The 16,807-nt window shown below is 36.9% G+C and overlaps 1 protein-coding gene across 1 annotated transcript in view; it reads right to left on the reverse strand.

Moving 5' to 3' along the window:
* The window catches only part of LOC150080924 (protein VAC14 homolog), a 247,387-nt gene that overhangs the window by 149,179 nt on the left and 81,401 nt on the right, over positions 1 to 16,807 (reverse strand). Inside the window, exon 7 of the mRNA XM_090382035.1 lies at positions 9,947 to 10,053. Within this exon, the coding sequence (XP_090238161.1) occupies positions 9,947 to 10,053 (107 nt within the window). The remainder of the gene's footprint in view (positions 1 to 9,946; positions 10,054 to 16,807) is intronic.

Raw genomic sequence — 16,807 nt, forward strand, 5'->3', positions numbered from 1 at the left:
TTCCAGATCCTGTTGCAGCAGCATAGTGTCAGTAGTGTCCTTGACAACCCTGCCAACCTTTGTATTGTCTGCAAACTTGGACATTAAGCTTGATATACCATCATCATTATATTGCATTCTTCCTGGTTTTCTGCCCATTTCAGTACTGTTTCTTTTCATTGACATTTTACCATAAAAAAAACTGAGAAAAATAATAAATTGCACAGTTTCAGGCCAATATTATTATTACTGAATCTGGAGCTAAATTAATCATAATATGAAATGAAACAAACAAAATATGTCATGGAAAATTGGGTTCACGGAAGCGAATTGACTAATCTCTATCACTCATGGTTTCCAAGAAACCCATTAGTCCTAATCCAACATTTCACTAGATATACAATGTAAAAAAAAGAAACAGAAAGAAGTACTCTTGTAGCATAATAAACACTTATCTCAAATCCTACCATTAGTAAAAAAACAGAAGAAAAATCAGCTTTTCAAATTATTCCAGATAACTGACGTTCCATATTGGTTGGTTGGGTTTTATTGGTACGTTAGCAACTAAGGCTATAATGCGCCAAAACCTTGTCATAAAAAGTAAAACTTTCAGTGGCCTAATGAATTAGGTCATTAAGTCAGGGTGCAAAAATAAGTACTGTAAGGCCGACTTGGCTAGCCAGGTGGGTAAAGTGCCTGCCTAGCAACCCAAAGGTAGCGGGTTCGAATCCGACCTTGGGCTTGGATCAAAGTACTGCAAAAACCTTGGGAGGTGCATTATGGGCACAGAAGCCGATGCACCAACAACTACGAAAAAAAAAAAAAAAAAAAAGTACTGTATAAACTGTAAAAGACAAATATCAGTAAACAAGTAACAATAATAAAGTCGATTTTTTAAATATGAGTAAAAAGGTTTACTGATTTTAGAAAGCTAAAAATAGCAGACACATGGTCATTATCGGATAAAATCTGACTGAGTGTATACGGCTCAGTCAGATGGTTAAAAGTGGTAAAACGAGCATTTCTAAAACTTGTACAATCGCATAAAATATGTTCAACGGATAAAATGGTGTCACATTGCTCGCACATAGGAGGGTCATCAGCCCTCAGCAAAAACTGTCACACGACAGTGTCCTATGAGGGGCCGAGGATGTTCTGGATAACCGATGTTCTATTGTATTTTTAATACTGATTGACTTGCAACTGGAAGAAACTACAAAAGGTAGATAGTTTTGTGAAAAACTCATTTTAATAATAAGTTAGTTAATCATCATGTTGTGTTAATTTGAAAGAGATATTTAAAAACAATTACAAAATTCAATCATCACTACTATTCAGTATAATAATTATCATTTTATTACTTTATATATAGTTTTTACTATTATTATTTATATTTATTATTATTAGAAAATGATAATTATTATTATAGCTTATCAAAGAATTAAGGGTGGATGCAAGCACAACTTAGTTTAATAACAGTGTGTTTAAAAAAGTAAATCATAAGTGAAATATTTTTTTGAATCTTAAATATATATATTCTGTTTCCTCAGGAAAGAATATGTCAAGCTATCACATGTTGCATACAAATTGATTATTATGAATTATTGTTAATGCAACTGTTCACAAGCATAAAGAAAAAATTGTGGCTAAGTATGCTTTATGCTTTGAATGAAAAATAAATAACACTTTTTTTATTCACTTTTTTTCCCCCATCAATAATATCTGACACCTAATACACTTGAAGATATCAATCTTCTGGCAAGCTGCTAGTTTTCCAATTAATATTTTTTAAAGCAATAAATTAGAACTAAAATAATTAGAACTTAGAACTAAAATATGTGAAAAGCCATTCTGAGGAAGATTTTGAAATCCTCAGTGATAAATTAAAACATAACAAAATATACACCGATGAGCCAAAACATTATGCGAGTGGTTATGCAAATTGAAGCAACTGCAGGTTAACTATGGCACGTGCACAGGTTGGAACATGGTATAAAAAACACCCAATACTGAGCTCCATTAATCAATGTTACCCTTGTTCTTCAGATGGGAAAGGCAGCAGACTTAAGCGAGTTTGACAAAGGCCAAATTGTAATGGGCAGATGACTAGGTCAGAGCATATCCGAAACGGCACGGTTGGTGGGTTGCTCACAGTCAGCCCTGGTTAATGCCTACTGAAAGTGGTATGAGGAGGGGAAACCCATGAACTGCCGGAGAGGTGTTGGACGACCATGGCTCATCGATGCTCCAGGTGAGCGAAGGCTCTCCCTGGATGGTATGTGGCAACAGAAGGGAGACTGTGGCGCAACTCACCAGTAATTGGAATGCTGGTGATGGGAGTAATTTGTCACAACACACACACACAGTACATCGAAACTGGAACTTGAGTGATTGGAAGAAGGTTGTCTGGTCCGATGAATCATGTTTCCTGTTGCACCATGTGGATGGCTGGGTACATGTGCATTGTTTACCTGGGAAAGTGATGGTGCCTGGATGCACCGTGGGGCGAAAACAAGTCGGTGGTGGCGGTGTCATGCTTTGGGCAATGGTCTGCTGGGATAGGTCTGCTTGAAAAGGTGAAGTCATATACTTATCTGGGACAAGTTATTAGCTGTAATAATGATAAATGGCTAGAAGTCAAGAGAAGAATAAATTTTGGATGGATAGCATTCAGGAAATATAGTCACATACTGAAGAGCAATATCCCAGTTTGTCTGAAACGTAAAATAATGAACTAAGGTATACTCCCCACCATGACTTATGGAAGTGAAACTTGGGCACTCACCAAAAGAATGGAAGAGAAGCTGAGAACTACACAGCAAAGAATGGAACAAATTATATTGGGAATCTGACTGTTAGATAAGAAGAGAAACACATGGATTAGGCAGCAAACTCAAGTAAAGGACATTCTTATCAAAACTAAAGAACTAAAATGGTCTTGGGCAGGACACAGCTCGAAGACATGATGACAGTTGGACTAAGCAAATAACAGAATGGTATCCAAGAGAAGCTAGAAGAAAACCTGGAAGACAAAGGCAGAAGGAACTGGAAAGTTGCTGGAGAGGTCTTCATCCTGCAGTGGATTGAAAATGGCTGATGATGATGATGATAATATTTTTCCCCCACTGGAGAAAGTGCACATTGTGAGAGAGAAAGACATAAGTCCAAGATGGAATAGGTGCAATTGTGTCCTGAAAAATTTCATTTAAATTGACATTTCAACTCTGAACAAGCTCTTTAATCCTGAATGAAGCAGGTCTATTTTCATTTGGCTTGCTCTCATAGAACGATTCCCACCGAGTATTACAGAGATACTCCCAACTGGGGTGCGATGGGAGACTCTGGATTTTAACAGCAGATTGGAGCAGTAGTGTTTTTCTAAGCAGGTGTAATGGGGGATCATGCGCTTCAATATAAAGACTTTGGATCGGAGAATTCCTGAAAGCTCCTAGGGCTGTCCTCAAAGCACTGTGCTGTATGACGTTCAGCCGTTCTAATGTGCTTACCCTAGCAGTCATATACTGAAGAACCGTAATCCAGAGGTGAATGGATCAGCGATTTGTACAGGTGTAGTAAGGTATAACGATCAGCTTCCCATGACATGGACAAGACTGATCGAAGTATATTCACATGCTTTAGACAAGTAGTTCTTAAATGAGTGACGTGAGCTTGGAAGTTTAGCTTGCTGTTCAATATCAGTCCAAGAAATCTAACGGTATTAACAAGTGGGATTGGAGTTTTGTTTATTTCTAGTTCAGGGTCAGGATGGAGAGCCGGTAACTTGCAGAAGTGAGTGGCAGTGCATTTATTTTCTGACAGTCGAGAACCATTCCGTGAAGTCGAGGATTCTATTTTGTTTATGGCTAGTTGGAGCTGCCGTTCAATGGTGTTCATACTTTTAGACTGACAGGAAATGGTAAGATCGTCTGCATACATGTAAGTTTCAACAGTTTTTGGGATGTTCCGCGTCATATTGTGAACTCGAATTGCGTAAAGTGTTGGACTAAGTATTGAACCCTGTGGTACGCCTTCCTCTTGAATGTCAGATGTAGAGAGTGCGTTTTTATATCGGACTTGAAAATACTGAAGTCGCAAGAAATTTTGAATTAATTCAGGCAACTGTACCCTTAGACCTAGATGGCAAAGATCCATTATAATACCATGATGCCAAGTCGTGTTGAATGCCTTTTCAAGATCTAAGTTGACCATGATTAGATGTTGTCTCATGACAAAGGCATTGTAAATATGAGATTCAGCTTTAATAAGCACGTCTAGCGTTGATCTGTTCTTCCGAATCCATACTGATGGCCTGGAAGGAGATTCTGTGACTCCAGGATGTAAGTGAATCTCGTATGAATCATCATTTCGAAAATTTTCCCTACGCAGCTGGTAAGAGATATTGGCCTATAATTTTGCACCAGGGTAGGATCTTTGCCTGGTTTTGGTATGGCGATAATGAACGAATGGGAACAAAACGAAGGATAGACATTTTCAGAGAAGATCCGATTGCAGAAAGTCAACAGAGTACACAAGTACTCTTCATGTAAATGTTTTAGCATAATGTAATGAACACCATCTGGCCCTGAAGCACTGTTGTGAGATCTATTTAATGATTCTTTCAGTTCTATTAATGTAAAGGGTTCGTTGTACAGAAAGGAGCGGCACATTGAGAAGTTAATTTTAAACCGTTCTGCACGATCTTTAATGCTCTGGAAGGAGCTTGCATAGGAAGCAGAAGCAGAGCTGGTGGCAAAAGATTCTGCTAACGCATTGGCAACTTCTTTGGGCGTAGACATGTCTTTTCCTTTCCAGCAAAGTATGGAAGAGGGTAGCTGAACAAATTTGCCATTTAGCTGTTTGTTGTTGTTTGGTTTTTAGGAGCATTAGCAACTAAGGCTATATTGCTCCGGGAATATGCGGTGGTCATTCCCTGACCTTTCCGCATCCTCCATATTTGGTGGTGACAGCTCGAACCCCGGTCTAATCAAGAAGCGTGTGCTACGCACTGCTGCTCCTTCCCACCTGGCTATGGAGGTGCCTTGCCATTTAGCGCCTGTATCCTTCTCCAGATGATCCATGTGTCAGTGTCTTTTGTGATGGTTGATGCAAAAAGCAATCCATGAATTGCATTTTGTTTTCCTTCTAATTTGCCTTGCTCTAAGCCTTTTATAAGCAATTAAGTTAGTGGTAGTAGGACACTTCCGAAAATCATTCCATGCACTGTTTTTATCTTGTTTGGCAATAGAGCACTCTGCATTCCACCAGTGATTTCCGTGAGCACGAAATTTCTTGGATTTTGTAACGAAAGCATTTGTCATAGTCAGAATCTGATTGGTGATGTAAGTAGTTACATCATCAATATGTTTCTGTTGGACTTAAATTCTGTCTCAGAGCATTTTGGCAGAATAGCCATCCCAGTTCGCATTACTAAACTTCCAATTGGATCATTGGTTAGGATTTTGAATTACCGCTGTTTGTATTGAGCAAATAATTGGAAAGTCACCACCGTTAAATGGATCGGATAAAACCAACCATGTCCGGATTGGAAAGATGGATGGAGAGCAAATTGACAAGTCAACTGCAGAAGTAGATCCTGTAGGTAGGTGGATGTAAGTAGGAGATCCAGTGTTTAGTAAATTAAGATCGCTATTATTCATAAATTCTTCAATTAATTTGCCACTTCTGTGGCAAATTAATTGAAGCCATTGTAGCAGACCCCCACAATGGATGGTGTCCATTAAAGTCACTGAAAAGACAAATTGGAGTTGGTAGTTGTCTAATAAGATTGTCAAGTTCCGAATGGGGAAGAGGTAGAGATGGTGGAATATAAACGGTAACAAGAGTAATTGACGTACCAACTGCAATACGAGTAGCCACAGCTTCTAGATTTGTTATTAACTGATCAGCTTGGATGGCACATTAGAATTAACCAGAATGGCTACTCCTCCACGTGCAAGAGACTCTGGTTTCTATCTCGTCTATACATCGTATAATTGGCAAAACTTGAGTGACAAGAATGTTTCCTGTAAGCATACAGCTATGGGGTTGAATTGAGCTATTAAATCTTTTAAGTCATCAGAATGGCTGCTTAGTCCTCTGCAATTCCACTGTATGATGTTATCATTATTTAGGTTTATTTGAGGATGATTCATCTGGCTGTTTTTTGGATGCAGAACATTTTTTCCGGTCTTTTTTTGGGAATGTGGGGCGACTTGTATCCATAGTGTCATTGGCATGCAATTCTAGGATGGGTTCCTCATAATCCGGGCACACATCCACTTCCATACTGTTTGTTTGAGGTTTGGCTTTCTTACAATCTTTAGTAGTTTTCATTCTTTCAGTGTCCTGCGAGACTATTGGAGTATCAATTGGGATACTAATTGGGGTGTTTGTAGCTTCACTGGTTTTAGGTTTTGGAGTATCTTTTCTGGAGGCTGATAAGGTTTCTTTAACCCAATTTGCCAAAGAGGTGTTCAGTGGTATTGACATGTCTGTTTGAGCTGCAGTTGAAATATAGCTTCGGGTGCGAGGCGCATAAGATTGACTGGGCATGGTCGACATAATTTGTCTGCGTGCTTCAGGATATGTTACTTTATGTTCTATTTTGTATCTCTGAATTTTCTTTCTTTCCAGTTTTCCACATATCACATGATTTAGAAAACACAGGATGACTTCCTTTGCAGTTGGGACACACGGGGGTTCAGGCTGAGCAATCGCTTGTGTATGGTCCTTTGAGCCACATATAGGACAGATGGCATCACCTCTGCATGCCTGCTGAGAATGGCCATATTTCTGGCATTTAAAACAGCTAAGAGGATTCGGCACGCACGATCGAATTCGGCAGTTTAAATAGCCAGCTTTTACAGTGGATGGCAAATCAGGAGTGTTGAGGGTTAAAATGATGGATCGAGTTGGTACGAGATTTCCATCTTTTTTAATCAATTATTCACTTCGTACTGATTACCTTCTGATTACTAAGTTCGTGGACTAATTCCTCCTCAGACACTGAAAGCAGGTCCCACTCTGTGATGATGCCTTTCGATGAATTTAAAGTATTGTGGGGAGTAACAGATACTGGCAACCCACCAAATGTTTTTGTCTTTAATAGTCACTCAGAAGTAGTGAGTGACTATTAAAGTATTATAGCTTACCCACCAGATGAGCAGACAGAGAGTGTATCACCAAAAAGTTAGGGAGGTTATGACACTCTACTTCTATTCGAAGTCTTTTAGGTTGGTTTGAATCATTTTCATTGGACATTTCTGACTTTGAGCTTGATGGCTCTAAAGGAGGAAAATTATTTAAGTCCATCTTTGCTCCTTTTAGCCCCAGGAGAGTAACTTTCTTCTCTCAGGTTACCGGCCCCGACTCGTGGAGGCAGAAGCTGTGCCACCAGTGACCAAGTGGTTGAGGAAGTTAGTTGGGTTAGTATGAATTAAATAAATATATATGTATAAGGAAAGAAAGGTGAATTTCTTTTCTGGATTCTTACCTGAAAGCTTTTAAGTAAAGAGTCACTTGAGTAAAGCAGGAAGAAAAGACACTAAAATAAATATAACTTATTCGCTGAGTTAGAGCACTCTCTATATATGGCACAAAAAATCGCTAGGTCACTATCGCTTGGCACTCGGGGCATAAAAAGAGTGGAAACCATACAAATCACATCAATATTAGAAAAATCTTATGAAAAATTGGAAAAGTTGGCAGGTATGCAACAACCGTTTTTGTATGGACCAGAAAAAAAAAAAAACAACCCTTATATTTTGTAAATTAATACCATACTTGTAAAATAGCAAACACATATCTATTTGAATAAGAGATGAAATAAGGTAAGTTAATCTATCATTGCTGGGCTCTCAAGACTCCACTGCTTCCACCTCATGTACAGGAGACTCAATCAAAATGAAAAACAGTACTTTTCATCAGATCAAATCAGTCTCTGTGATCCTCAGCTCCTCTCTGAAGAAAAATCCTGGTCATGTGCCTATAGCATTGCATTTGGTTAGTAATTATGTTAATGAATTTTCTTGTTGCACATTTTTTCATGCCCAGAGTATCAGTCAAATATGACCCGTACTGTACCATATGACAAATCACTGATGTCAGGAATATGTCGAATGGTGAGTGACATGATGGTCCTGCAGGAAAGCATCATGGATTTTGTTGGCATTTTCAGGAGTGGTGGCAGCTTTAGGAGCTCTTCTGGCATGTTCACCTTCAAACAGTTACATGCTACACTTAAACTCATGGCACCACTTTTAAACTATATGATATGATGGAGCAAAATCACCTAATGTGTCAATTAAGTCTTTGTGAATATTATTAGGAGTCCAGTTCTTTTCACAAAATAATTGATAATTGTTCTGACCTCAGTTTTTTTCCATTTCTTATAGAGGTAGTACTTCTTCAGTCAGTTGCACACTTGCAATTAAAAAGAGTATTATGATGAGTGACCACTAATTTTATGTGCATTAGAGACATGTAGGTACGTAATACATATTTCAAAAGAACTTGAATATAATTATTTCAATATTAGGGGTCGCATTAGTAGAGGCATACGATGCAAGAAAGCAAGCTTATGCAGCATCAGACAAAAAAAAAAAAATAAAAAAGAAAACCCTCCCATTCGTTCCAAATGCCTGTCCAGCTCAGCCTTAAATTTATTTAAGCTATCAACTTCCACAACAGAAGATGGAAGTCTGTTCCCCATTCAACTACCTGCTGGCTAAAGGCAAATTTCCGCAAATCTATTCTACAACTGTCTTTCCTCAATTTGAATCCGTGCCCCCACAGGTTCTTAATTTGAGCAAGAGGAAGAATCCCATCAGCATTCAGCTTGCCCAACCCATTCAAGGCCTTATACACCTCAATCAGATCATCTCGCAGGTGCCTACTCTCCAGGGTCTGCAATTTTCAGAACTTAAGCCTTTCTTGGTAAGAGCACCTCTTTGTTCCCCTCACCAATCTTGTTGTCCTTCTTTGTACTCATTCAACTCTAAAATCCATCCAAAAATGAGGCCTTCAGACCTGTACACAGTACGCTAGGCTAGGTAACCCTCTAACAATCACTGATTGGTAACAATCAGTGATTGTTAGAGGGTTACCAATTAGTTTTCTTCTCTGCACTTATATCATAGAGTATGATATAAGTGCAGCATTATGAATATAAAATATTTATTTATTGAAAACTGTACAGTATTTTCTCAAATGCCATGTGTATTTTTTTCCTTAAAATTTGCAAACAAAAATTTGAGCGTGTGCCTCATTTGCAAATTTAATTCAAAATTTAATTTGCATCATTTGTCCTTATGGTTTTTATTTAACTTCAGTGTTTTTATTCACCTCTCTGGTCAACCTAAAAGAAGCACTTATTTATTACTAATATTTATTAAAGCATGAATTTAATAATGTCATGCTTTAATGACTTATAAATAAATTAATAAATCAGAAAATAAATTCACATTAAATATTCTTTTCTCTTTTTCATGCCTTAAAAAATGGGATCTGTGGCTAATTCAGAAAATACAGAAATTTAAACTGTAAAATATCACAGGGAAGGGCAATATATATACAGTTTTTATTTACTTCCAAGTTGAGCGACTACCACAATATTAGTCTTTCTGGTCTGATTAAAAATAGATACAAAGAATGCTGATTGGTGCTTACGAATAACTGCCAACCTACTGATCAACTCAAGAGATATTTGAGATGTCTGGAGAAATTATGGTGTGGTGAGGAAAATGGATGAGTTATTTATTAATTTTTTTTAATTAATTCAAAGACTGTTACCAGCAGCTTTTCAAATATCATTAAAGTTTTTAGACATGAAATGCAAATGAATTAATTTATTTCCACATTCATTTTATATATTAAGATTTAGAACTAGTTCTATAACAATATTTTAAAATTCAAATTCTACATGTGTAATTCAGAGTAATAATAAAAATGATTAAAAATTATTTCATACCTGAAGAATCTGAGTGAACAATTAGTATATTAACCATTTTGGTAAATTTCACTTTTTGTTTATTCTTGATGATATTTTTCAAGAACTCTCCAAGGACAGTTTCACACCTAAAAAATTAAATGCTTGGATAAGGAGAAGAAAAAAAAAAACTTCAGGTTTAAGCTAAATCTTTAAAAGGATATATTTTATAATATTCAAATTATTCTAAAAAAAAAAAAAAAAAAGTGCTCAATATTATTCTAAATGCATTGACATTTCCTACTACACTCTGAAAGTGATGTTAATCAGCCTTTGCATTTTAAAATCTCGTCAAGATTACATTTACAAAAAACATAAAAAAACTGTTTTGTACAGGGTGTTTATTAAGTAATCAGAAGTAATATTTTCCTACTCTTTATTTATAATGCATGTGTTTGCATTTTTTATTCTGTATGCACAGCTGACAACTTTTGCCTTTAAAATGTCGGAAATCGGACATTTGCAAACAGGAGGTTTTTGAACCAAAACAGACAACAAAAACAAAAAAGGAAAAAAAAGGGAAGGTTTTTAAGAATCCATGCTGCACTAGAATTTAAACTTCACTGGAAAAATACACATTTTATATTATAATACAGCCACAGAATTGTTTATCAGTATGGCATGCTTTTAATCATAAGATTACCTAACATTTTTCCTGCTGTAGATTTCTGTTTGGATATTCTATTAGACATAAACTGATTTTGATTGCTTCATGAAAGATACTGTTGCAGACTTTATCCTCTTCAGAAATGTTGAGTTAAAGTTCTGTTCATAACAATGGCCCCACTGCATAGCCCAAGCAGTCAAGAACATTTCCAAAGCTTGAACAAAAAGAGAAAATCTGAACTCAGTTTTTCTTTTTCTAACCTGGCTGAATATCTTCCCACATTCAGCTTTGCTATAAGGAACTGTTAAAATGCCAAGCATGACTTGGGATAATTTGTTATATTTCAAGCTAATCTGTGCAGTTGTTAGTAACCCAAGCAATGATCACTGTGAACCAATTCCTTCTCCTTTTATAATAGTATTCACAGTGAAACTGACAAGAACTGATGTTGCAAAACATCTATTGTGAAATCTATTTCTTTATCTTTAACAACACCAAAGTACTAGAAACTCATACACAAAAAATTTAAAATTCAAAAATGATGCACTAAAAACTGAGAAATTTGTGCTACCTCGGCATTTATAAAAAAAATTATTTTTCAAATGGAACTTGTGTGCCATGCAGTCACATGTAGCCCTAAAGTACTTCTTCACTGCCCAAAAGAACAGCATCTTTCTCTCTTGCTTTAAACTCTTCATAGCCTTGGCAGTAGAAATGCCTATAACTAAGTTAGACTCATCCATCTGGTTTAGTCTGCTATGGAATCAATGTCCCAAATGGAAGTGAAATATTTGAAAAACTGTTGGTAAAATAAATTTGCACATTACATTCTTCCACATATCTAGGAGTAATCATCTCAATAGACATGAGGTACATTGGATTGAAGAGCTATGCTCAGATTTTCAAATGCATAATATTTAAAAGAAACAAGCAAGATGCTTTATTCAAGCTAGGAGAGAGAAACAAAAACAGACTTAAATATTCTTTTAGTGGCATGGTGCGCAGGTATATCAGGAAATGGAATGTGGTGAAATAATGATCATTTTGCCCTGCACTGAGTGTAATCTGCCTTTGATTTCTTAAAGAATTACAGATTATTCTCATATGTTTCATGGTACTTCCTGTACCACTTCTTCAGTGAATTCTTGTAATGCTATCCTTATAACACCATCAGCCTGTGAACCTTATTAAAGATGATTTCAAATTGCTCCTAATAGACTAGAATAAATGGGAGGGAAACTCACTATGGAGAATAAAATTTTAAAATAAAGTACATGATTATTATTTTTACCAGCATGTTAGAGAAAATACTACGGTTAAGAATATTCTAGACCTCATCACTGCTCAAGAATCAGACATCACAGGAAATACAATATAAGAACCATAGGCAGGTAGCAATCATGCAGTCATTAAAGGCATGGGTTTAAATTTCAGAATAGGAGACTATGACTTAAGCTATATGGAATCTGTCAGTTGGGTGGATTACAGAAAGAAGGCATATATTTCAGAAGGTAGATAAGTCTAATGAATTATGAAATACCTTTAAAGCAATAATCGCAAAAGTCAGGAATGAATCATTAAGAAAATATAGCACAAAGAGGATGCCAAGATGGATGAATATGGAACTGGCCAGTCTAATAGAACAGGTAAAAATGGCATGGGAAAATTAAAGCAATGAAAATTACTCAAGCCTACAACAGCTACAAGTTGATCTGTAATAGGACCACAGAAAAGATTAAAACAGCCAAATCAGAATATCAAAAAGCACTGGCTAAGAGAACAGAGAAAGGGGACAAGGATTTTTTCAAGTAAGTGAATATAAAAAAGGAATTACACTGGACACTTGTGTACTGGGAGTAGAAAAGTCTTAGATAGCCTAGCTGATGTTGCTGTTAAGTACTTCATATTGATCTTTACTGATGAATGACCCTTTATGGTAAGGAGAGGCTATGTGAGTGATGCTGGAAAGAACGAAATTGATGACATTGAAATTTCAGATTTTTAGAAAAATATTTTGATCCTAAGGGCAAGTAAGGCTCCTGGGGTTGATGATATGTACCCATTAATTTTGAGGGAAGTGGTTGGAGAGTGTACTGCACCACTGAGGTTAATTATGAGGGTGTCATAATTAATCTCAATGGTTCAATACACAGAGCTGGACTTAGGAGAGATTCCTTTGGAGTGGAGAAGTGCCAAACCACTGAAATATATAAAGGCAATTCTAAGGGTGAAGTCAGTAATTAAAAACCAGTTAATCTGACTCCAGTGGTAAGGAATCTCAGAGGTACTAATTAAGAGTGCAATCCAGGTACATTTAGAAAGAAATGGCACTCAAAAAGACAAACAACATGGTTTTGTCTATAGAAAATCATATTTAACTAATTTGGTAAGCTATTTTGACACAGTTACTCATTAGTTGGATATAAGAAACAATTTTGATATCATTTATTTGGATTTTAGTGAGGCATTTTACTCATTCCCTCACAAGAGGTTATTGTTTAGGCTGGAATGTGTTGGGATTGTTAGCAAGATTCTAACATGAATCACAGAATGGCTGCAGGAAAGAAGGAAGACAGTTGTGATTAATGGTATTCTTCAGATTGGTGTAACATAAGAACTGGACTATCGGACTATTGTTGTTTCTGATTTTCGTAAATGTCACTGCCAATCAGCATTCCTTCAGGATGAACCGAACAGGTTTCGAGATTGGTCAAAAAAAGTTTCAGCTGTGTTTTAATGCAGCAAAATGCAAGGTTTTACACTTGGGAATAGCAACCTCAAAATAATTCATACACTTGGCGGGATTGAATTAAAAATGGTAGAGGAAGAAAGGGATCTGGGAATTATGATATGGGCAAATATGAAGTTCTCTGACAGATGGCCAGGAAAGCTCATGGTGTCCTGTCAAAGTTTTTATCAAATAACAAATAGCTTGTGGGGATAATGCAGTCAGAATTCCACTGTATAAGGCAATTGCAAGGCTGCACTTGGAATACCGTGTCCAAGTATGGAGACCTCATTAAAAATATGATGTTGAGCTGCCTTTGGACTTTGAAAAGGTCCAAAGACAGGAAACTCGCATGGTGAGATCTGCAAAAGGATGGCTGTACAAGGAAAGACTTTGATTTATAGAAATAACCTTTTTAACTAGAGGAGTGAAGTTTCATCTCCGTGATTTAAAAGTTAGCTCACAACATTTTTTAACAAAAACTATTAGGATGATTGATACATTTATGAGGCATCTTAAGCTGCAAATGCATGGATACAATTAAAAAGTATACATGACACATAAAGAAAAGGAACACAACAATAACGATATTAACTAAGTGATGTCTGGCACACAACTGAGAGGACAGCTTACTTCATGGACGTAAGTAATATTATGTCAAGTCTGAACTTGTTTGAACAGTCATCTTTTACTAGTATAGAGTTTCACGGAAGGTTTAAACATGCCTCAGCCTGTCAGACCACACAGAACAACCCTTTCCACACATTTATTCACTGAGTCATTTTGTAAAACCGCAGTACTATTTCATTACTGTATTATTTATGTCAAAATTTGTGTATCACGCAAAAATTGTGCACGAGGGAGAAATACTTTGCATTTTTCAATTCAAAAATGATGTATAAATTGACCAGTGTCATGTGGGCTACAGAGTTTGGCAACCAGGCACCTTAGAGGGGACCTGAATGAAGGCAAAATTTTTACTGTTATAAGATTTCAGAACTAAGCACTGTAAATGCAAATTACAGGGGAAAATGTTCAGACTAGGTTGCAGGAAGTTTTCTTTCAGCCAGTGAGAAGTTGATTACTGGAACAAGTTGCCTGTGCAGGCAGTTGAGGTTGAGAATTTGAAGAAATTCAGAGGTCAACTGGATAGTTGTTATCTACATGAGGAGGAAAGCACATAAAATTTGTTTAATTTCTTCTCTGCTTTTTGTTTTTTGGCTGGTGTAACAAAAGCCAGCGGCTTCATTGCACCATATACCTAATACTAATTTATGAACCTGAAAATGGATGTCATTAGTAATGTAATTCTTTTCTTTTCTTCTTTTTTTAATTTTTATGAAACCCCCCAAACATGAGAGGTAATAGAACCTATAGTCCTTGGTACCATGTTTGGGTTGGAGGTTGAGAAGATGAAAGAAGATATCTGTTGACATTAGACTTGAACTTCTGTAGACTGTAATTTTCAGGAAATACTTATGAAGGAAGGTTGTGCCAGAAAACAGCAGTTGAAAGAATAAATAAAGAAGGTGAAGAGTTGGTTCTGTGAGTTTGTTGGACAGTAAATGGATGTTGGCTGGTGGCGGCGGGTGTTCAGACTATTTTAAAAGAGAGCACGGGAATAATAGAAGACAATTCAGAAGAACAGTGCACATGGAAGTATCTGTAGAAAAGGCATGCATCAGAAACAGTGTGTCTATGAGACAGCGAGTGGAGAGACTCTGTTAGAGAGGAGTCATTAATTAATCTAACTGCCCTCTTCTGAATGGAATCTAGAAGCCTGAGAGAGGTTTTGGGGGCACCACCCCAGTTGCGGGAACGCTATTCCATGGTAGGGCACATTTGTGATTTGTACAGAGTGAAAAGCTGTTTGGATGAAAAGTAATGCCGAGAGAGAAAGAGAAAACCAAGTTTTTTAGATGCAGAGGAAGCAATATTTTTAATGTACTTGTGCCAAGAGAGATTAGAAGTCAGGGTAATCCCCAAAAGAGATATATCAACTTGCCTAGAAATCGGAGTGTCACCAAAGATAAGCATAGGAGCAGAATAATCCTTTTTGCGAAATAAAACAAGACTGAGTTTAGAAGGATTGAAATCAACTAATTTTCTTTGCCCCACTGGAGAATTACCACGAGATTGGCATTTAAGGAATTGGTAGCAGATATTTGAGAAGTTGAAGCTGATTGAGCAGGTCAAGGTTTCTCAAAATGGAAAGTGGAATGCAATCTGATATCATCGCAAAACTATGGATAGGATTTCCAGTCAATGGAAGAAGGTCATTATATAGAAGAGGAAAAGAGTGATGGAAAGAACTGAACCTTGTGGGATACCAGCATTAGTAGAGAAGTTAGAAGACAGACAGCCATCTACCATCACCCTCAGTGAGCAATCAGAGAGAAAACTGGATGATCAACTACAAAAAACAGTTGGCAAACCATAAGATGGAAGCTTGTTTTAGAAGAGCTTTATGCCAAACACGATCGAAAGCCTTTGAGATGTCAAGAGCAACTGCTTGTGTTTCATCGACCTTATCCATTGAATTTGTCCATCAATGGGTAACATAATCTAGAATATCACCAGTGGATCGATACTGACGGAATCCATAATGGCGATCGTTGATCAGATGGAAGATTTCTAGGTAGTTTGAGTTGGTGGTTAATTAATTTCTCCATTACTTTAGAAAGAGTAGAAGTAATTGTAATGGGACGATAATTGAATGGGAGGGATTTGTCATCCTTTTTAGGAACTGGCTTGATAAGAGCAAATTTCCAAGCAGAAGGAAAAACACCTTTGGAATAAGAAAGTGAAAAAAGGCGGCAAAGAACAGGAGTAAGTTCAGGAGCACAGGTTTTGAGAACAAGTGGAGAAATACCATCAGGACCTGGAGATTTCTTAGCATCAAGATTCATCAAAATCCTTCTGACATCCTTTTGACGGAAGACCACAGGAGGCATTGAATGGAGTGTGTTGGGAATGGTGGGAGGTGTTTTACCAAGATCATTAATACATGAGTTGGAAGAAAAATGAGATGCTAGTAGGTCAGCTTTATCCTTGGCTGAAGTGACAACAGAACCATCTGGTTTTGACAGAGGTGGGAGCAGAGATGAGCAAAACTTCTGCCAATAGCTTTGGCAAGAGACCAGAATGCTCGGCTACCATTAGGGCAAGAAGCAAGTTTTCTATTCTTAGCCTGTTCAAAATCTAGTTTGGACTGATTAATAACTGCTTTACAATTGTTGCGAGTTTGGTGTAGGCACAAAATGAAACTGAAGAATTGGAAACAAGCCAATTATGATATGCAACGTTCTTCCCTTGAACAGCCTTAGCACATTTATTGGAAAACCAAGGTTTAGATAAAGGACAAGATTTTAAAGTGGAGTGTGGAATAAAGGATTCCATTCCTACAAGAATAATTTCACTCAGACGATCTGAGAAAACATTGACATCAGAAGTTTTGAAACAGTAATCCAACCAAGGAAAAGAAATCTTCCAGGTCATCAAATTTTGC

Source organism: Mastigoproctus giganteus, chromosome 9 (assembly GCF_048544385.1).
Source record: "Mastigoproctus giganteus isolate SK-2022 chromosome 9, ASM4854438v1, whole genome shotgun sequence".
Lineage (NCBI taxonomy): Eukaryota > Metazoa > Arthropoda > Arachnida > Uropygi > Thelyphonidae > Mastigoproctus > Mastigoproctus giganteus.